This window comes from Branchiostoma belcheri, unplaced genomic scaffold, assembly GCF_001625305.1.
Source record: "Branchiostoma belcheri isolate BF01 breed outbred unplaced genomic scaffold, Haploidv18h27 scaffold64, whole genome shotgun sequence".
Classification (NCBI taxonomy): domain Eukaryota; kingdom Metazoa; phylum Chordata; class Leptocardii; order Amphioxiformes; family Branchiostomatidae; genus Branchiostoma; species Branchiostoma belcheri.
The window spans coordinates 1930954-1952127 of NW_017804287.1; the positions used below are offsets into that span (position 1 = coordinate 1930954).

Here is a 21174-nt window from a genome sequence, read left to right on the forward strand (position 1 = left end):
GAGATCTCGTGCGACCACGTGATTCAAGTCTTATGACCTGATGACGTAATCCAAGTGCGAGCAGAAGGAAAGAAGTTGGCGCTAATTCGGGCTAACTTTTAGGCTTAGTTTTAGCTCTTTAAGTCGCATTGTTTGGTAAGTACATCCTTGTTGTGTTTAAGAGGAGTTTATCGTTCATATGTTCCGAATTTTAAACAAGGAACGTTCAGTTTTGTTGTTGAATTTGACCCTTACTTCCTGGTAGGAATCAGCTGATTTCGCGCTCGAATTCCAGCTGGGCCTGTTTTTGAAAATTTTCTATTTCTTCAATCGTTGTTAATTTCCTCTTTCTCTAGGTTCTCTAACAGACATTCCATAATGACGGACAAACCGCCTCCATATGCGCCACCAGAATACAACGGTAACGTGTTACATTTTTCGTCTTATGTCAACAACAGATTACGAACAACATGTTTTAATTTGAAGTCTTTATAAGAAGTAACAAGTGCATGTATGTTAGCTAGTATACAAAGTATAAATAAAGCACAAGTTTTGGATAGACAGTAGAGTTAGAAATATGGCACACATGATACATATTAGTAATAAACAAACACTTCGGTCTCCCTGCTATTTTAGACAAATGTTTCCATGTGTTTATAATAAAATACATGTACAATAAAAAATTTACGTATTCACAGTTATCATAATATTGTGGCTGTTTAGACCATAATCTCATTGTAGTTAGACTTTAATTTATAGATTCTTCATAATTAAGTATAAGATAGAGAACTTGACAAATTATTTATTTGTGTATCAAATTATGTAAGGTGTGACTATGACTGTAGTATGAGTAAGCATACCCTAGGGACCCACATGTATAATAACATCACATGATTCACAGTCAACACAGAAAGTTAAAAAGTGGACTTTGGTCTTCCTGTTGATGCTAAATTCACTTCTTCTTTTTTTGCTGAATCACAAGGCTGACTTTTTCTGTTGCCTCTGTTTTTGTTTGTTCTTGTCAAACAATAGAACAATTATTTTTATTTTTGTGTGTAAAAAAACAGAAGCATAACTGATATGCAGGCAAATTTTGTTACCGTTATTATCAAAGGCTGGTCTTAGTCAGCAAGGCTCAGTGTATATATAAATTATAATGGTCTATGGTAACTTTTTACATCATCCAACCAAATTAAATATCTGTCTTCAATTGTGTTACTGCCATTTTAAAACTCTTTATACCACAAACAGGAAAAATTTTATTGTGCCTCAAAATTCACATGAACTAATTGACTCTACACTACACTACATGCCATGTGTAGTTGTAATTATAATTCCAATGTTATATTTTCTCTACAGGTGGATATCAGAACCAGGGGTACGCACAGATGGGGCCGGGTTATCAGCCACAGCAGCCCGGGTACCCTGGGGGGTACGGCACAGGAGCACCCCCGGGCTACCAGCCCCTGCCCCAGGGGATGTCACAACCCTCGTACATGGGTACACAGACGACAGTTACAGTCCAGCCACAGCCAACAACATCAGTGGTGGTAGTAGGTGAGTGTTCAGTTGTTTTTCCATTATTATATATCTTGTATTGTTTGATGTCACAAGCTTTAAATTGTATTTAAGTTTCTCTGTTATTTAAGTTAATGGATAGCCTTAATGTTTGTGCAGTGACTAAAAATGTGATATATTTCATGTCACATTGTGTATGTGACATGCCAGTCATTTTTTAATAGAACGGAACTGAACTGAGCGTAGTGGCATAGAATGGCCAAGTGGTCTGGCTTGCGGACACAAGATACTTAGTCTTTGAATGTGCACTGCGTGTACCACTGTCAAAAAATACCAGATTCAGATGTTGGAATTGATAAACCTGGTGTGACTGTCCAAACCTGTTTTAACTGCCAAGTCTTTTTCGTCGTCTCGAATTCTACACACATCCATCTCAAAATGTTCGACCGAGCAAACTGTATATACTTTCCGGATCTGACCTAGAGATCGTTTTTCGCCCCCCCTCCCTCCTAGGTGGGTGCCCCAGCATGCAGAGTTGGCGTACTGGAAGACGACTACACGTGTCTCGGAATCTGCTGCGCCATCGTTTTCTTCCCGATCGGGCTCCTGTGCTGCCTTGCGCTGAGACAGAGGAGATGTCCCAACTGTGGGGCCATCTTCGGCTAACTGTCCGTCGGTCACTGTCAGTGTGCTTGTAATGTATATACAACAAGATGTCTGATGAAATCTATCCACGAAGATATGTGAAGCGTTTCATGCACTGGGTATCACACCAGGGTTTTACCTGCATATCTGTGCAGCTACACTATGTATCACACCAATGTTTGCCCCTGCATACATGTGTAGCATTTCTTACACTGGGTTTCACACCAGGGTTTTTCCTATAGCCAATGATTTTTTTCTGTCAACTCATCAAACCCATACCTAATGAGTTGACCTAACTTTTCATCCTAAACACATCAATTTTGTCTGTGATGATGATGGAGTTGTCAAAATGTTTGCCCGCCACTAGCAACCAAATTCTGTCAAAAATGGAATGACATTGACTCTGTGTCCACTAAAAGTCTTTTCCCCCATTACAATGTCCTTAAACCACGAGATGTTCATCAGTAGTGTAGAAAAAAAAGAAATTATATGCTGTATGAAATGCATTCTTTACTCCTCTATTAAACCACCAATCATACCAGAATGTACTGCATTTGACTTTCAGGGTTAAATTTGTAAACCTTTAGCTTCTGAGATGGCTAAAGGACTGTCCCTTTTGTGAACAATTTATAATCACTACTTAGATTGCTAATGGACTGTCTCTTTTGTGATGAAGCATATCTTCACTAAGATACTTTAGAGTTGTGGGTTTTGGAGGTGGTGGGCAAAATTGATATAACAAAACATGGATTTTTAACACATATACATCCTTCTGCCACAGTTAACCATTACACATCTATAAAAGCTGCAGTATCATAAATAGTCGATTATGTAATAACTTACGCCTGTGTGGAGGAATATTTTGGCAGTTAGAAACGAAGTTCTGCTTTCTGAATGCTTATTCAGAAAACGCATTCAGAAAACTTGTGTTGTAATGTATGATATTAATGACTTGATATCTTAGTGTCGAAATAATAAATCATTGTATTTTCATGGCCACCACAGAATAATAAAGTTGAAATATTCCTATGTAAAGATTTTATGAATACTCAAGTGTCACTAACACTTTGGGAGGCCAGTCTTGTGTCTTTTCATAAAAGATGTTTTACACAACAAAGTTTGTGAATTAATGTATGAAGCAGCTATCATATCACTAAGTGGAGTATACAAGAGACGAAAAGAATGCAGGAAGACTAATATTATTTTTAATACTAAATGATTAATGCATAATGTGTCTAGCTGTATATCTTCTAATAGAACAGGTGCATAAAATACAGTCTAAATGCAGTATGAGCTACCACTTAACATATACCGTAATATTACACATTTACACAGTAACCAAGGTTTATGACTGAACATGTACAATGAGATTTACAGTAAATACTGCTTGACTCAAGCAAAAAATGCTTCAATTTCTGTCCTTCAACATTTCAATACAATACGATTCCTTCAAATAGTTGCTACACTTGTAGAGATACATATATATGAAAGCAACTATTCTGTGTTCCTTGTTATTTCATTGATATGACACTAAAATAGGTTTATGATTGTTGTTTCTTCAATAGATGCTTTTATTTGTCATTCCTACTTGAAGAATAAAAGACAAAGATCATCGAGTACGAAATGATTTTTTTTCTGACGATAAATTTCTATGCATGATGCCATATTTGGTAACGTGTGACAGAGGTTTAAGTCCCTAGTCTACTTCTGCGCGACCGGTAGGTTGATCGGCAGGCTGCTCAGGGCCCGGATGCCTTTACTGATGTCGCCCCCCTCCCCAAGTTTCCAGTGCAGAGGGGTGCTGAACTCCGCAGTCCCTACGTAGTACTCCGTATCCATGGCAACGGCTACGGGGTATCCCTCTTCTGTCTCCAGGGGCCGGACGGAGAACTCACGGTGGCACTTATGTCTGGAGAGGAAGGAGGTCCAGGAGGCATTAGTCTAAATCTTACATTGGCTAAAACTATTGGAACATTTCTAGATCTTAATAGATATAGAATACAACATGCTGCATTCAGTAACACTGGAGGGTCGGATCGCCCGAAGGCCGGTTGGAGTTCCAACCCAGGGAAGGGCTGAGACCGAGGGATCCTGTCCCGTTACCTGCAGTTATATATGATGCTGACCCTGTCCCGTTACCTGCAGTTATATATGATGCTGACCCTGTCCCGTTACCTGTAGTTATATATGATGCTGACCCTGTCCCGTTACCTGCAGTTATATATGATGCTGACCCTGTCCCGTTACCTGCAGTTATATATGATGCTGACCCTGTCGCCCTGCCAGCTGCTGCGGGGCCGGATGTTCCCGTCCAGAGTCACCTGGACCGGCTGCCGGTCCTGTAGGAACACCGGCTCGGTCGGCTCCGAACCTGTCCAACCGTTATTGTCCAGAACTCTGGATAAAAACAGAAAGGGAATGGTTGAACGGTTACTGACTCAGCAATACTGGTTCATACAAGAGTCAGTGTTATATGGGCGGATATCGATGTGTACGGCACTATTACCTGAGTATATATTAATTAGAACTTCACAAAACTAAAGATAGAAGATATGAGTGTGCACTGTCCTTGGTGCTGAAATACCAGCAACTGACGTTATTGCTGTCTACAATGAGTAGAAATGGAAACCTTCCTTATTTTTTGTGTATCTGAAGTTGATATACAGTTGCAAAAATTTCAAGCTGAGTAATAAAATTTCATTCTTTGATTTCTGTCTGCGTACCTGCTGATTGCGGCGGCCATTTCACGTGGCACGCACGTGACCATCACGTGGCTGCGGTCCCGCCGGTTCTGTTTGAGGATGAGGCTGGCCTGTGACCCCTCCCACACACCGTCCGCTAGGTCATACAGGTCATTCAGCTCAATGTCGTCTGCGGTCTCCAGGGCCATGTACCTGGTACAACGGGTGACATGGTCAACACTACATCATATACAAGAGAGGGGGCAAGAGAAAGAGAGAGAGAGAGAGAATCAAAGTAAAAAGAGCTTTGAAAAATTTCCGATACTTAATGCCATAACTTTGGCTAAGGAACTCACCCTCCGCAGTACTTGGTCTCCAACAGCAGTTTCCCGTCCTCAGTCTTCTTGTGGCTGACTTCTGACGTCACGTCCGTCCACTGACCATCAGCGTGCAGCAGGAGGTGAAGGTCAGCGTCAGACGGGGTGAAGTCACCTGAAGGTCATCCAAGGACATGGGCTTTTGAGTCAATGAGATTTCTTCGTTTCTTAAGATTATTTTATATTGTTGAGTCGACATTTTTGTTGACAGTTACGGGCGGGTCATGCACAGAACAACATGTTTCCTTATGTGAAAAGGTAAAAATAATCTTACGTACCTTTCCGTGTGATGGGTAAGGAGATGGCTACCTTGAGGCGGAAGGAGCGCTTGTCGGCCGCGGGGCGCCACACCTCCACAAACGGCGACGCCCCGTACACCTGCTGTGGGTACTCTCCGAGGACAATAGGTTTTACCTGGATGGAACAACAAGTGGTACGTTGTATCCAGACCCGCGCTTTGCCTTGGGCCAATCTATGTTCTTGGATACGCGGAGATTATCCGTACCTTATCCTAATACTAATACATGTGTACATTCAGACACAGAACTTGACAGGCACGGCTCTGGATACAATATAGTAGTTCTACTCAATGAATAAATATTTTAAACCGCTGCTTAGACAAAAGTCGCTTTGTATGCAAAATATAACTTGCGCATGGGGACGGCCGGCACAATCGACAATAAACTGCCTTTCCCAAGGACACAAGATCGGTGGCATGGCAAAATGCGAACTCGGGACCTCTTGGTTCCGAGCCGAGCACTCTGCCGTTACGCCGCATGACCACACTAATATGTCACGCAAAGATGACTTGCGCAGCGAGAGTGTGTATATTTCGAAGCCTGTGAGTGAGAGAAGGTTTCAAGTCCTTACCCTGAGATGTACGTCCGCGTCGCCGACCACGCCGCGCCTGGGCACCTTGACGCTGACGCCGTGCAGGGCGGTGGAGTGCAGGTCTCCGCCCGCGCTGCTGGACACACGGAACTTGTCGGTCTTCAGGCGGGAGATGACGGCGAACTGGGAGAACTGGCGCACACGGGCCTTCACCAGGCTGCCGGCAACCTGGGCAGAAACGGGAGGGCAGTTGTAAACCTGTATGGCAGCTGACATTACAACTGTACGGAAAGAACCCAAATACTGTTATCAAAACCTCTAGTGTATTCAATACGGTTGACGTGAGCTACGCATTGAGCAAAGTCAAGAACACACAAACATCTGACGCTTTTCTACCTCACTTTCGTGGGTACCTCCACCCACGGTTCGTGAAGGGTTCATCTTCACCATGATCTAGTCCCAGGTCAACACAACCAACCAACCCGCTTAGACACACCCACCCACACGTACTGTCAAACTAACCCACCTTGGTGGGTACCTCCACCCACGGCGCCCGCACGTTGGCGGCCCGTGAAGTGTTCATCTTCACCACGATCTCCCAGGTCAACACAACTAGCCCACCCGCTTAGACACACACACACACACACACACATCCATCCACCCACCCACATGTACTGACTAACCCACCTTGGTGGGTACCTCCACCCACGGTGCCCGCACGTTGGCGGCCCGTGACGGGTTGATTTTCACCACGATCTCCCGGGTCCTGTCCGCCGCGTCCGCCCAGTGCGTCATGGCCAGCGTCACCGGCTTGCGCAGCGGGTAATTCCGGGGACCTAGCTCCACGATATAGCTGACCTGCAGGGGGACAAAACAGGCACAATACACGTAAGAGGTTATACATGAGTGTACATTGACTAACTTAATTGCCAAGTCTAGGGAGGACGTCGGAACAAGGACGTTCTCGTCCTTGGTCGGAACACGTTAATCTTTAAATATTGAGCACAAGGAGCCTTCAACTGACAGAGTCATAATGGCTATTGGTATAAACCACTGAGAACGACTGGCAACAGCTAACTTTAACCAAGGAGGTTCAGACTGATCAAGAAGGTTTTAAAGATTTTATACCTTAATTTTTCTTGGTCTGATCTGAATCTCCTTGGCTTAATGTAATATATGTGTTATAAAACTTTAATTTTTCAACAACGTCACTTTTAAGAACAACGGAAACGAAAAAAAGTGATGGCTGATAATAATCCTCTGATGTCGACATCAGGAAAAACAAGGTCGATTTCGAGAAAAGAGAACAACGATCTCCCAATCACCCACCAGAATCTCCCGACTGTCCTTGCAAAGTGTGAGCGAACTTTTGTCAGGGTTCACCAGTTTGAACGTCAGGGAGGTTTCGATAGGCGTGGCCTTGCTGGGAACCCGGACGCTGCACTTGGCGGGAAAGTTGATGACCTGCTGCAGCCACTTCTTCAGACGATATCTGAGGAAAAGTTCGATCTTTGATTTCAAACATGCCATTAAAGGCTCTCAAGTCGATTTCAGGCTTTGCCTAGTAACACCTAGTGAATTTACTGCTCTGAAATTGCGTTGGCTGCCTTTAAAGATAGAATGAAGAAGAACTGGCCATCATGATGGCATTATAAAACAGTGCAAAAGTAATTAAGTAAACCAGTAGAATTGTCAATAGTTTCAAGAGACATCAAACCTTTACCTGAATATGTACTTGTAGTCCATCATACTGGCGTTGCACGAGCTTATTCTGGCTGCAATAAGTAGAGAGAAACGAAGTCAACTTAACATTTGTAATTCCATAGACCATATTGAAACACACAAGGGTTTAAGAAACCTGCCTTTGAAAAATGACGATAAAATGCCAATAAAATGCATGATGCGGTTGTGGAAAAAGCACGGTTCTGGATATACACAACACCTACAGGCCCGGTCACACTGGCGGAACTTTGCTGGAGCGTTGCTTGAACGGTGAATAAAATTCATCACCGCTCGAAACCGCTCACCACCGCTAAACAGAAGTTGGCCCCCGTTAAAGCAACGCCGTGTACGCCCGGCCACCGCTGACGTTTCTGGAGGGGCCCTCCTACCGCTCCGAAAGTTTTGAGCTGCACAAAATATTGCGAGCGGTGAGGAGGGGGAAATTTTCCGCCCCGGCAAAGTTCACCCCCGCTCCACCAACGCCCAGTCAAAGTTTGGCATCGCTAGACGCAAGTTCGTGGACGCTTGGGTCCGCTAGGCCAACGCAGAAATCTTGAACGCTTGACCACCGCTGCTTCGCCAGCGTTGCCCGGGCGGAGATTAAACGTTGCACAAACGTTGCACAAACTTCGCTGGAGCGGTTGCAAGCGTTTTACGGGGGTTGCTGGAACGGTGTCAGGCGTTGAAGCAGCGATCCATGTCGGCAATGAACTTTGGTTTGGCGTTGGTATAGAGGTGTCGGAGCGGGACCAGAAGTTGGCTATAAGTACGGTGAGGAATGGACCAGGTGCTCATTTGGAATCGAGCTGCCGTTGAGTTCAGGCCTCATCTATATCGAATTTGCTCGAAGTTACAGTAAAACTGTATCACCCTGGAGAGACCTGCTGAGAGACTTGCTATGATTGGTGCACTAGTGTGCAATTATTTTGGGGCCACACGTAAAATGTTCAAAGAAGGGTCACACGGACAATCACTTTATTGGGGTCACAGGGGAACTTTGCAATCTGCAAAGTTTTATTTTCATTATTAATTAAATAACGTAGTGAAGAATAGATTAACAAAATGATGTTTATTAAAGCTTTAAGTCCCCACACACACAGAACAGAACTTAAACTACTACAAAACGATCCGTTCAACTCCGTAGTCACAAGCGGTATGCCGCTAAACCGCATGCGCAGAACGGCGCTATACCAACGCTTGCGTCACCGCTATACGATTCCCCCACATTTTGGGCGCGGTGACGAGCGTTGTGGAAATTCGGACCCCGTCCCTATACCGTTAAAGGAACGCTCCAGCAAAGTTCGGCCAGTGTGACCGGGCCTTACCTAGCCTGGCCAGCCTGTGCTGCTCGCGGACCTGCCTGAGCCCGGCGCCCTGACTGCCGCACGGGTGAGGGTTCCCGTCCAGCCGCAGCTGCTGCAGGTTCATCTCCAGCAGCTGGTCCAGGTTGTCGGGAAGTTTCGATAGCCTGTTGTGCTGGGAATTCAGGGGAACCGACGTTTACAGTTATATATATATATCTATAGATGTGCAGGTTCGGTGTAATGTAAAGCTGATTCTGCTTGTATGTTGCTGTTTGTATGTTGCACGAAAGGATGATCATACAGGTAAAGGAAAGGAAAGGAAAGAAAAGAAAAGAAAAGGAAAGACAAGGAAAGGAAAGGAAAGGAAAGAAAAGAGAAGAGAAAGGAAAAGAAAAGAAAAGAAAAGGAAAGGAAAGGAAAGGAAAGAAAAGGAAAGAAAAGGACGAAGCAGCCGTATTGAAAAATGACAATAAGACTTTAACTACATCTGTGTTGTTTAACGAATCAGGGACATACATGTGCCTCATGCACGACAGTAAACTCCATCGTTCAATAGTTTTTACACAGTAGGGTACGTACGTTGTGCAATATTCCTAAACCGAACAATTCTACATTTGTACTGGGTTAGCTTGTCATTATACGTAGTGTCCTGTCATGGGCGTCACCCCTTCGGGAGGCCAGGGGATCCATTAACTGTATGTCTGAGATTTTACAAGATTACCGACGTACCTGTAGTAGCAACACCCTGAGGTTCTTCAGCGTGCATAAGGAGTCCGGTAACCTCTCCAGCCGGTTAGAGAAACAGGACAGAATCTGCAGGTCCCGCATCTCACGGATAGTCTCCGGCAGGGTGGAGATGGTGTTATTCTCCAGATACAGCTCCTGTAGGGGTTTATAAGTTAAACTTTGACTTTGACTTTATTAGCTCCACATTCCACAGTTTAACTTGATACCTCAGCTATTCTTCCTGTGGTCCTTAACACGTAATACACCAATACAAAAATAACGCTTGCAACATGACAAGTTTATATGTTTGTTGCTTACAGTGAGCCATCTGAATGTGTGTTGTGGAATGTCCATTGTAAAGAAAGCTGGGATGTATAAGCTTAGGCAATATAGGGTTTGGGAAGTCTTAATGGCACTGGCTGAGACATACCTTCATGTTCTTGAGCCTGCCGATGCTGTCCTGGATAAAACATATCTTGGACTCTCCCACCTGACTGGAGATGCTCAGCGTCTCTAGTGACGTCACGGAACACACCTTGTAAGGGATCGACAGAAAAGAATGTTATTGCAATATACATGAGACTTTAACATGCTGTCTTTGTTGTGTTGATTTTACTATAGTCTTAAAATATTTTTCTCTGTATAACATTATTTTATATTAGTTGCCACATATTTAGCACTTTTTTTATTGTCTAAGAAATAGCAGCAAAAACTACCTCATCCGGGAACTGGTCGAAGTGGTTTCCAGTCAGAATCAGTACCCTCAGTTTCCTGAGTTGTGAGATTGAGCCTGGGATCGCCGTGAGTTTGTTGTGAGCTACAGACAGGACTTCCAGCTTCGGCAGCCAGCCGATATCCTCTATGAGGTACGTGAGGTCCAGCTTGTTCAGGTGCAGTTCTCTCAACTCCCGCAAGTTGCTGACCGCCGCGGACAGCTGCGTCAGACTATTGTCACTCAGATCTAAACATCTCAGGTTCTCCAGAAGGAAAACCTCGTCGATAATGTCGTTAAGACCGTTATTATTTAGGGTAAGACGTTCGAGGCAGACTAATGTGTTGATCTCTCGGGGTAGTTCCGTGATGTTGTTGTCGTGCAGCCGGAGTCGTTTGACTTCGGTGTTGCGGAAGATGTGCCTCGGGAGCTCGGACAGACCCTTCCCGCTGTAGTCGATGCTGTCGGCCCGTCGGCGGGGACCCCGGTGTGGTCTGAGGGCCAGCGTCATGAGTCCCATGTACGGCAGACAGACGGGTCAGTCTGATTCGGGTTCACCGTAAGGGCTTGAAGAACGCCTCAGCTTACAGAAAAGGCTGTTTATGATGAAAAATACCAAATGTCATTTGTGTAGTGATATATGCTAAAGGTAGAACTTTTGATCCAACACAAAGAAATTCTCTCAACTAGAGCTTTGACCAGTCTCTCTGGTCTTCCTCAGTAGACTGACCCAGTGAGACATGTCCCGTGGCTTCTTTGAAGCGTGATGTCAATATACTGGGTCTTTGTGTTGGATCAAAAGTTTTAACTTTAAAAATGTAACTACCGACAGATCAGAGATGAACTTTCATGATTGTGCAGTGAGATACTTGTACGTTTTAGCTAGCTGCCGGAGACCCCGTGGTCACAGGGCCAGCGTCATGGGTCACATACATTAGCCCCCGGGCAACTTTTCATTATAATTATCTATATTTTGTAATAACCTCTTCAGCCGTTTGCATCGATCACGCCTGCCATGTACATGTCTTTATGTACCTGTGAGAGGCTCACCTTTCAAAACAACGTTAACTGCTCGGGTCATAAGTGTGTACACGGGGCTCAGGCTTTACAAAACAAACACAACATGGACGTGATTAACTCTCACTCACTCTGAACCTCACACGCTTCGCTGTCAGACTGTTTTCTTACCCAAAATCGATCTAGAAAGAACTAGATAACCTTGAGGAGAAGTTTTCTTTTAGTTTTCTTAAAGACAAAAGAATCGTGGCAGTGACTCATGCCTCGGTTGTCACAGGAGAAAGTTGTTTGATGAAGTGATTTTTGATGAGGGCGCGACACCGGCTCCATGGCAACGCCTGCTGGCGTTCGTTGCTATGGAGCGGTCGCCATGTTTGAACACGTTGATACACAGTCAATTCACTTAACTTCCCTAATGTAGAATTAAGGTTATTAAACAACTTTTACAGATTAGACAAAACTTAAAACTTGGCGACGAGATACCGACAGAGTACACGTTTCAGAAGCGAGGTTTTTGTTTTGTCCTGTGTATTACACCTATTTTCTTGATATCTATCTTTCAAATCTTCGGAACAAATAAGCAATAAATGAATGTGTCAAAAACTGGCAAACACTACATTACTCATTGCCAATGTCTGACAGTCGTTAAGTTACAGTTGCCTTGATTCTAACAAAACTTGGTGAGTATTGTATACACATAACCACGTCTGAAACATGTAACACATTATCCGACGCTTGGACCATTTTCTCATTATTCAAAAACAACGTCTTGAAACAAAATTTGTTGCTACATTTCGTAAAATACGATAATCCTAAACATCCCATTATTTCGTACGAAAACACGCACCACACAAACAGCTTGTATGTTTTTCTTTGTCCGAGTGCTGAAAGAGTGGCCAAACATCTTTTGAAGTTAACAATGTTGTTGTACTAACTGCGTGTTTGATTGTAAATTCGCTGATGATTTAGTGACTATACCAGGACGTGCCTCGCGTTAGAGACATAACAAAAACGACAGCTACTGGGCACTTACCATGGCGCGTAGACAACACAAACCCGCACAAGCACCCCTACAGCCCATCTCCGTACGACTATTGCTGTATTACGTGCTCGCTCGGTAACAATCTGTGTATTTATCCCCCCACAACCCTGGCAACCGAGCGTTGATATGGCAACGGGAGCACTTCTTCGCGCGCTGGAAAGTATCGACCGGCAGCTGTGTCAATCTAGTCAAGTTGCTGGAGTCTTAGCCGTGTTTGCGTCGGTGTTAGTAGTACGAGCTTCGCTACACCTTAATGCAATGTGACTGAGGTCTCTTACCCCTGACGACATCCACTTACCTTGTTTTTTTTCCGCTTGACTTGTTCTGACATCACTTCTCTGTGCCCCCCAAACACAATCAGATGTATCAAACCAATGAATTCCTGACGCACTTCTTATCCTTCCCTCCCGAAGTACGCACGCGTTTCTGAATCCAAGTACGGAACCTAAAACCTTCAGCTCGTCTTCGCGTCATTTGTAAACACAATTCGTGGACACGGCAGTCGTCGACGTCAAAATTCCTTACAGATAATGAGAAAGGTCTTTCAAGACGGAAGTGTCCGCGAAAGGTGTACTGTAAGGAAAGGAAAGTATCGGAAGTACGCGGTAAGAACAAGGGGCACCGAGCGGGCGCAAGTGGCCTTAGTTCCCGGTCAGAAGTCGACAGGTGACCCGACCACGCTGTGCAAACCGTTGACATGACAGCCATTGTTTCCTGTGGTGTTTGTTCTCTGCTCGGCTGGCAATGGGAGAAACATGTTTGGCACATTAGTGGGGTTTAAAACGGACACTCAAAGGGGCAAACGCGCTTAAAATTATGATACTGTAGCTGAACAAAAAGTCACTGTAGAGAGAGCAAGTTTTCTTACACAATACTGACAAAAACACGGAAAACTAAGTGACATGTAGTAATGTATCTTGCGACATTAATATAATAATCAAAATATTAGCAGGGTTTAAAACAGTTACGCGGAAAAACGAGCTTAAAGTACAATGTAATTTTATTTAGTCTATTCTCGATTTGGTTTGGAGAGCTGAACAAAAAAGACATGTTAAAAACTCAAGAAAAACATTTTACAACGCAACCTTTGAGAAATTCGACATAGTTGTGTATAAGTTACATCTTATTCATTCATTATTTTCATATTATTATGTACACGTACAAGAGAATTAATTTCAAATATGCCGGATGTTATCATCATAGAGATAAAAGACGTCTTCAGGGTCCTTGGCTAAGGAACTTGAAAGATTCTTTACTGTGATGATTGATGTAAGCATAAAAACACGATCACACCAGTTACATAATATTATTTCTTTATTAGAAGGGCACCTCACAATCCTACATTATTCTACACAAGTCTTGGTCCTTTGGTTGTAGCAAAGAAAATACTGGCCTTAACTAACACGAATATCATTAGCTTTCCACATCATGCAACCATAATAATTAATACATGTCAAATTTGGTAAACACACAAAATGAGAAGTTATGATGAAGTCAGAGCTTCATCAGACAAACATGTTGACACATCATACAGATTTTGCAACTGTTAACTTACACACATTGTTGTAACTAGCTGAAAATACCTAGTACAAACATGTACATAGCACACTTTATTTGATGATGAGGGGAAAATCCCAACAATATGTTTGACAATATCAAGTGATATGCATTTTCAGAACTTAGATATGTATATTAATGAAACACAACACATTTCACTGGTGTCTAATAAATAGAATTATCACATCTTGAATATCATATCATAGATTAGCTACCATATGCATTATTAGTAAGCTAAATACTAGATGTGTGCAAAAATTGCAACACATGTCCTTGATATATACTGACCACCTGTATGGCTTTAACACAGCTCCAGATGAAAAAAAATACCTTGTTGCATTGTTTTACATTACTGTGATATTACTTAATGATATATAATTTCTGATGATGATATATTACTATTGGACAGTTATACCCTACTGTTAATTTTGTTTTGTGTTAGATAATGGTTGTCAAAAATGATATGTTGATATCCATATGAAAATCCATATTAAAATTTATATTAATACTGCTCTATGAAGTAATTTTAGTGGCCAGTTGGTAGTCAGCTTTCTACATCAATCTGGCATGTGCCATACTGGACTGGTTGGCTGTAGATTCTGTTCAGGCCTATCTAATTCACAAAAAAACATACTGGCATCAATTTGCTATTATTGACCAATAAAATATTATATGTTTTTCTACCTAACAAATATATCTAATGATAATACTGGAATTTGCTATTTTTGACTGAAACCATAATCTTGTTTTGACATAAAAGGCATGATTGTCATTGCTCTTTTGGACCACCACAATGAAACTGTTCCAACATTTGCTATAATCTTAAAAGTATAACAAAAATCAAATGATACTGGACTTTGGTTTAGTGATATAAAACATAATTATTATGTTTTTGTTCTGTGAACATAAAAATACATGCATGTGGCCTGCAGAATACCAAAGGCCAAGAGTTTGTACTGACAGGGATGATATCTATGGAGTAGATGAATCCTCCATATTGGGTTGTGTAAAAGTCATGACCTTCTGGGAGACATGACCTTGACGTGATAGACAGAGTAGTCCTTCTCCAAGGTCGCGTGGACCTCCCACGGGACGTACAGACTGCTGCTCAGCTGACGGCTTAGCTGACGGGGTAACGTCTTCTTCTGTGACTGGTCGATCATCAGATCCACATCGTCCTGATCCTTGATCCGGATCAGATCCCCCTCGCGATCCAGGTAGTTCATCACCAGATCCTGACGATTCAGGGATTGTCTGGGAAAGTAGAAAGGAAACAAAATATAAATAAAACTATTCAATTTCAAATATAGGATCTTCTTCTGTACCAAAATATTTCCTGTATTGTGTATTGTAAGATTATAATACACCATGAGCAATATTCATTGATATGCCCTTTGTTAAGCTTTGATTGTTTAATTATGCAATTACTGTATAAATGATAATTGAAGAGACAACAAAGCTCACCTGACTAAAGTTAGCAGTTCGTTGTATGCTGGCTTCTCAACAAAGGTTGGGTGTACTTCAATGTCCCTACAGAAACACAACAAATGTTGAAAAAAAATCTTGAGCACTATTATGTGTATAGTGTTGATATGAGTTGTTACCTTCGCCAAGAAGGTTATGTTTTCAGGGGCGTTCGTGTATGTGTGTGTGTGTGTGTCTGTCTGTCAACACGATAACTTAAGAAGGCCTTGATGGATTGTCTTGATACTTGGTAGGTGGGTAGATCTTGATGAGACCTCAAAGTTGATTTAGATTTTGGACCCCCTAGCGGCTTGTTATGGTACTGCAGCTGAACTTCCGGTTTTGATATCTCATGATCTAGACATGCTATGGTGATGAAATTTAGATGGTAGGTAGCTCTTGTGCTGGGGAAGAAGTGACGTGAGTTTAGGCCCCCTAGCGGCTTGCTCTGGAACTGCAGGGATAAATTCTTGAAAATATTCTAAAGGGGATAACTCAAGAACAGGTTGACGGATCGTCGTGATTTTTGGTATGTAGGTAGCTTACGTGATGCTTAATATAATAATGTGACAATTATGCAAATATTGATGCAATTTGCATAATTTATGGAGAAATTCTATAAATCAGCTGCATTCAATAATAGGACAAATTAAAGCTTGTGACATTGGTAATTGACAACGAAAGAAACACAGGAAGATATTGATTATGTTAATAATGACTTAATTTGCATAATTAATGAGAAAATTTTATAATAATGTAATGATAAATGCCTGGAATTTCATACTTGTGGTATTTGAAAGTTAAATTGAGGTGAACATCATTAAACATAATTTATTCAAATCAGGACCTCATTTGCATAATTTATTAGGAAATGCTAGAATGCATTGTTTGTTAATATAAAACTGTTTTTTGGTTGAGATTATTATAAAATGATATAATTCATGAAAGTTAGGTTCCTATTTCTTAAATCAGGGGGAATAATCTAATCTATAATTTGTCAGTCATAAAGATTAACATCATTTGGCGAAGGTATGAGATCGGGGAACTCTAGTTTAGAATGCAAACAACCCAGCCAGGCTTAGCTCGGAAATGTGGCAATCCTTATAACGAGAGTACAGAAATTCCAGGTACAATTTCATTTAGAGAGGGCTCAGACCTGACTCCACCCGAGTAGTGACAGCGAATCACAGCGACCGGCTCTGGATCATCCCACTCATCCTGGAGAATAACACCACATTGTAAAAAAGAACATTATTTTTTGTAAGAAAAAAAATCTACCTGTTGACACAAAATACACACAATGTAATGTATAAGGCCTATAATTTTCCAGTTATAAACTTTGGCAATTAAACCCTACAAAGAGTGTTGAGCATTAAATGGACGAATGGCTAAGGTGAGATTCACGGGTTCACTTCAATTCCAAAATTCCTGGGTAGACATTGTGTCCTCGGGAAGCACACTTTCCATGACCACAACTTTCTCCACTCCACCCAGGTGTAAAATAACTTCAGTTGGGGAGATAAAAGGCAGTGATGGGCTCTGTCTGTCCAACTCCATGCCCTAGACAGATTGGATAAACAACCTCCTGCCCCTAGTGTCTCAAAAAGGCTATGGACTATCTTTGCCTTTTAAAACGTGAGAATACAAGAGGCCACTAATTCTATAAGATAACATCTCTTTGTTCTCACCTCTCCCTCCTCCTGGTCTTCATCCAGATCCTCGATGATGTCCACATACACAGCAGGGAACAGTCCAGTCTTCATGTTGTATCTGCCCTGCAGGGACCCACACATCAAAACTAAGGTTTGATTTTTGGATTAAAATATCACTTTAAATTCTGCCCAAAGTTGGAGGAGATTCCAAAGTTTGAAGTTATTTAAATTAGATTTTCCAAGTTTGCAGAGTTCTTCTAAGTTCAGAACTATAGTAGGACTCGGAGTGTAGATAGGAACTCCAGGAGCCGTACCTCTATCCAGTCCTGGTTGACCCTGTGCAGGAGACTGACTGTAGTACCGGCAGTCAGCGACAGCTCATCTTCAGTTCTGGCCTCAAACGGATACAGAACCTAAAGGTCAGGGCACAGTACAACGTTTTCAATACATGTTTTGGTGCACGTCCGTGTATCTCTTTTAATTGCATGAAATATATGATTATTATTACATAGGCCATGTTAATATGATCATATGGATGACATTCTGTGGGAACCCCTAAACAGATGTGAAAATAAACAAAAAGTTTGGCAAAACATAGTTGTATTCATTATGAAATCTATGTGGTTATGAAGGTTGAAGAAATGAGCTCACCTTAGCCCTGGGACCTTTGACAATAGACGGGGGTTTGGATGGCCGTCTAGGAACAGGTGGTCTGGGACGGAATGGTTTCACTTTGGATCTGAAAAAAACAAACAATTATGCTCTCGAAATGCTGAGGATCTAGGAACTAGCCAGGGAGGGCTTAGGTAATAGTCAGCTCATAATGTTCATACTTACATACCTTTAACCTTATGCTATTGTAACATATACCTTGGAGAAGTTTTGTTTGCACCATTGGAGTTGAGAGAAGGTTTCAGACTCGTCTGATGAGCGCTACCCACGATGCCCTGCTTCTCACGGTTCTCCAGGGCGAGAACGTCGCTCTCCGTCTGACTGAAGAACAGACGAACGTCCGGATCGCGGGAAATCTTAGGGTCCAGGGACAACAGCTCCTTTTGGGGGAGTGAAGGAAATAAATGAAAGCATGTAATCTTGATCCAGTTTTACCTCACTTAAATGAGAGTCAACAATATTCTTCCACTGGTTGTGACAGAAAAGACAGATGCTATGTACAGTATTTACAAGTACCCTGTACTGGGGAAATTCCCCTAGCTCTTTTCAACAATAAAATCCTAAGATTAAAGAAAACAGCCTGTTGTTATGTGGATCAAATTCAAATGTACCAGAAATTTCCCCCCCTCCCTCTTGAGAGGCATCTGAATGCTCAGGAACATGATGTTGATATGTTATTTTTCTGCATAAACTGTTACGTAGTCTCCATACCGTCATGTACTTGTTCAGCTCAGGCAGACGTCTCTCTGCCACCTCACGGATGGCACTTCTGCCAAAGTAGATCTTTCCTGGAGGAGTGAATATGGCAATCAGTTCATTTGTAGACACCTGACATGTACATAGTTTTATATTTTATATCCAAGTGAGTGTTCTACTATAAATTAGATCTTATATCGGTCACCTGAGTGGTCTTCTTGGCCAGGTTTGACTCCAACACATTTATTGGAGTTCCTTTCTAGTGTTGGAACAAAGCTTAACCTCTACTATAGAGCAAAAACATGTTTTTCTAGTGTGTAAGTAAACAAAACAAGGTAACACCAGCCATTCATAGTACATGTACCAGGTAGTGAAGGGAGGACGCGGTCCTTTTCATCGATGTCCCCGGCTTCAATCGGGAACCTGGCCAGCAGATACACCTGTAGTGAATCAAACTGGCTGTACCGACGGAAGATCTGGTAGGAACTGCCATTGTTCAGGGTCACCTCCGTCACGTAAACCTGGGGAAACAAGAAATTCCTCAATTAAACAAGAAATAGCGTCCAAGTACCAGAGTTACCAATCAGGGATTGAGGTGTTCAAAAACTTGTTTTTTCCTTCTTACATAGTAGTTGGTGATGCCTCTTCTCTTCTCCAGGTCAGTTATCTTGGCAGCCACTGCCACGTTGTCTGGGGTCGCCCCACGGACACTAGACAGACACAAAATGGATGATAATCAAGGCTGGATACTGGTTATTCAAGTGCACTGCATGGGCTGGCAGGCAAGTTCTAGTTGTACGACTCTGGTTTCAATGACAAACTTCCCCTTCTGCTTTCTACTTGCCAAGATCTCGTCATTTTGTTTACAGTTATCATGATCCAACGAAATAAAGTGAAGTGAATCTATATTTTTGTATTGTAGAGTAGAGCAGAGAAGTTAGGCCTTTTTAAAGAGAACGCCTTAACATTTTCTTCTTGTGTGCATTAAGAGCATGTTCAGCATTCCCTACTACAATAGACTATTAGTTGTCGTCAATCATTCCGTAACGTCCCCCTTTTCTCTCCTCACTTCTCATGCACTTCTCACATTTAAAGGGGGAGGGCGTTAATGTATCACTACCTTTAGTTTATAGACAGCCATACTTTTAAAAAGCAACACTGACCTTCTACTTCTGATGGGTCTCGGCATTGTCCGTTCGTCAGCTCATTTCAGAAAACTAAGGGTGTAGCGAGGAAGGCAAGAAAAAGAGTTTGCAGAGCAAGAAACTCTGAGCATCGTCGAAAAATGTTAGCACCAGGCGGCCATCTTGAATGCGAGGAATGCGGAACAGGTGGATTTGCCGCCTAGCGGTTCGATTCTAAACTGCAGGCACCTGTTCCCCGTGCTTGACCGATGGGGTGGGCGGGGCGCGTCGCACGCACGGGGGTGAAGTAATTACTAAAAATGTGCCCAGATAAAGACAAACATTGTGCCGGAGGGGCAAAGTTGAGCAGGAAACTCGTGCCAGTATGCACGTACAAAAGACTTCTCGGTACAACGTTAATACTTTTGATATAGAGTGAGCGTGGAAGCCAAAGAAAATGGAGAATTTTCCCGTTTCTTTTCTTTTCTTTTCTTTCATTGTTTGAGTTACTGTCTTCTCAACCATTTGAGATGGTTGCCCTCACGTTAATAGCGTTACATGGAAATTTTTATTTGTAAAATTCATGACTTTAGAATGTAAAAAGGCGTATTTTGATTTTGAGCCAAGAATTCCATCAATGATGGCAGTGGGCGAACCAAGAAATCCACTTACAACCGGAAAACCTACTAGATCGAAATGTGGTGGGCGTTTTACATCCGGTCTCTTCAACGTTATTGGGCTAGGAATGTTTCTGTTGATTTGGGGAGTGTTAGGGAGTGCACTTGGTGCAAACAATGAGGTTTAAATGCATCAAATGCAATTTTATGGCAGTAAAACAAATAAAAGATTGGATGAGGAAATCTGGCTGATATTGAAATTTACTTCCATTTCTTTCAGCTTAGCACATTTTCGTCATCATTTTGTACTTGAAGCGTTTGAAATACATGTACGTGTAGCCCCAAAGCAAGCTCGTCTCTTTATTGTTTTAGGCAACGTTACCATCAATAAATATCTCGAACCAGCCTACGATGCAAAACAAGGAACTGTTTCCCGTCAGCGACGACGCGTTTTTGCCTCACAGATTTCAGCGGATTTCATTGTCACACTCTGGGATTGATTCAACTGACTAGAAGAAATCCAGTTTTGCCGGTGTTCTGAAATATATGGTCCGGCTGAAATAATCGGTCCGGGGCGTGGCCTAAAATGTACGAAGGCCCACACGCACATATCCCAATGAAGGCGATCGCAGTTCAGTACATGTAACGATAAACAGGGTTCTGTAAAGTAAGCATTAACGTAAGATTGTACAATATCGCACATCATAACTTGTTTGTTAACTTATAAAAACCGTAGCTTAAGCATGAAAGAGACTATTCCTTTACAACTAGAATGTTAACCCCCTCTGATTTCTAAGCTTACAAAACAGTAAGTCTCTGCAATGACCCTCGAGGTCTT

The 21174-nt window shown here is 42.3% G+C and overlaps 3 protein-coding genes across 8 annotated transcripts; 1 reads left to right on the forward strand and 2 right to left on the reverse strand.

The window, feature by feature from the left end:
* Positions 1–13: 13 nt before the first annotated feature.
* LOC109483432 (brain protein I3-like) lies at positions 14–3367 on the forward strand. Of its 2 annotated transcripts, none has more exons than XM_019786456.1 (4): positions 14–135; positions 336–400; positions 1339–1547; positions 2011–3367. In XM_019786456.1, the coding sequence occupies exons 2-4, from the start codon at positions 358–360 to the stop codon at positions 2161–2163; spliced, it is 405 nt and encodes a 134-aa protein (XP_019642015.1). In that variant the 5' UTR covers positions 14–135; positions 336–357; the 3' UTR covers positions 2164–3367. The 2 variants fall into 2 exon arrangements, with proteins under 2 accessions (XP_019642015.1, XP_019642014.1); XM_019786455.1 differs by having other exon boundaries at positions 15–135; positions 1339–1536.
* Positions 2856–13083, reverse strand: LOC109483431. Of its 2 annotated transcripts, none has more exons than XM_019786452.1 (14): positions 12546–12637; positions 10500–11091; positions 10214–10318; positions 9787–9939; positions 9079–9229; positions 7755–7806; positions 7361–7523; positions 6719–6889; positions 6071–6259; positions 5479–5614; positions 5180–5315; positions 4866–5036; positions 4390–4539; positions 2856–4051 (listed from the first exon to the last, which is right to left on the reverse strand). In XM_019786452.1, exons 2-14 carry the CDS (start codon positions 11013–11015, stop codon positions 3844–3846), a joined length of 2301 nt encoding a protein of 766 aa, XP_019642011.1. In that variant the 5' UTR covers positions 11016–11091; positions 12546–12637; the 3' UTR covers positions 2856–3843. The 2 variants fall into 2 exon arrangements, with proteins under 2 accessions (XP_019642011.1, XP_019642012.1); XM_019786453.1 differs by lacking the exon at positions 12546–12637 and adding an exon at positions 12853–13083 and having other exon boundaries at positions 3844–4051.
* A 1329-nt stretch (positions 13084–14412) lies between these two features.
* LOC109483455 (neutrophil cytosol factor 4-like) lies at positions 14413–19923 on the reverse strand. Of its 4 annotated transcripts, none has more exons than XM_019786497.1 (12): positions 19759–19923; positions 19221–19305; positions 18960–19116; positions 18611–18687; positions 18098–18279; positions 17879–17966; positions 17542–17640; positions 17264–17350; positions 16732–16793; positions 15576–15641; positions 15149–15365; positions 14413–14720 (listed from the first exon to the last, which is right to left on the reverse strand). In XM_019786497.1, exons 1-12 carry the CDS (start codon positions 19782–19784, stop codon positions 14715–14717), a joined length of 1152 nt encoding a protein of 383 aa, XP_019642056.1. In that variant the 5' UTR covers positions 19785–19923; the 3' UTR covers positions 14413–14714. The 4 variants fall into 4 exon arrangements, with proteins under 4 accessions (XP_019642056.1, XP_019642054.1, XP_019642053.1 ...); XM_019786495.1 differs by having other exon boundaries at positions 14414–14724; XM_019786494.1 differs by having other exon boundaries at positions 14414–14720; positions 15132–15365.
* Between the last annotated feature and the right edge of the window lie 1251 nt (positions 19924–21174).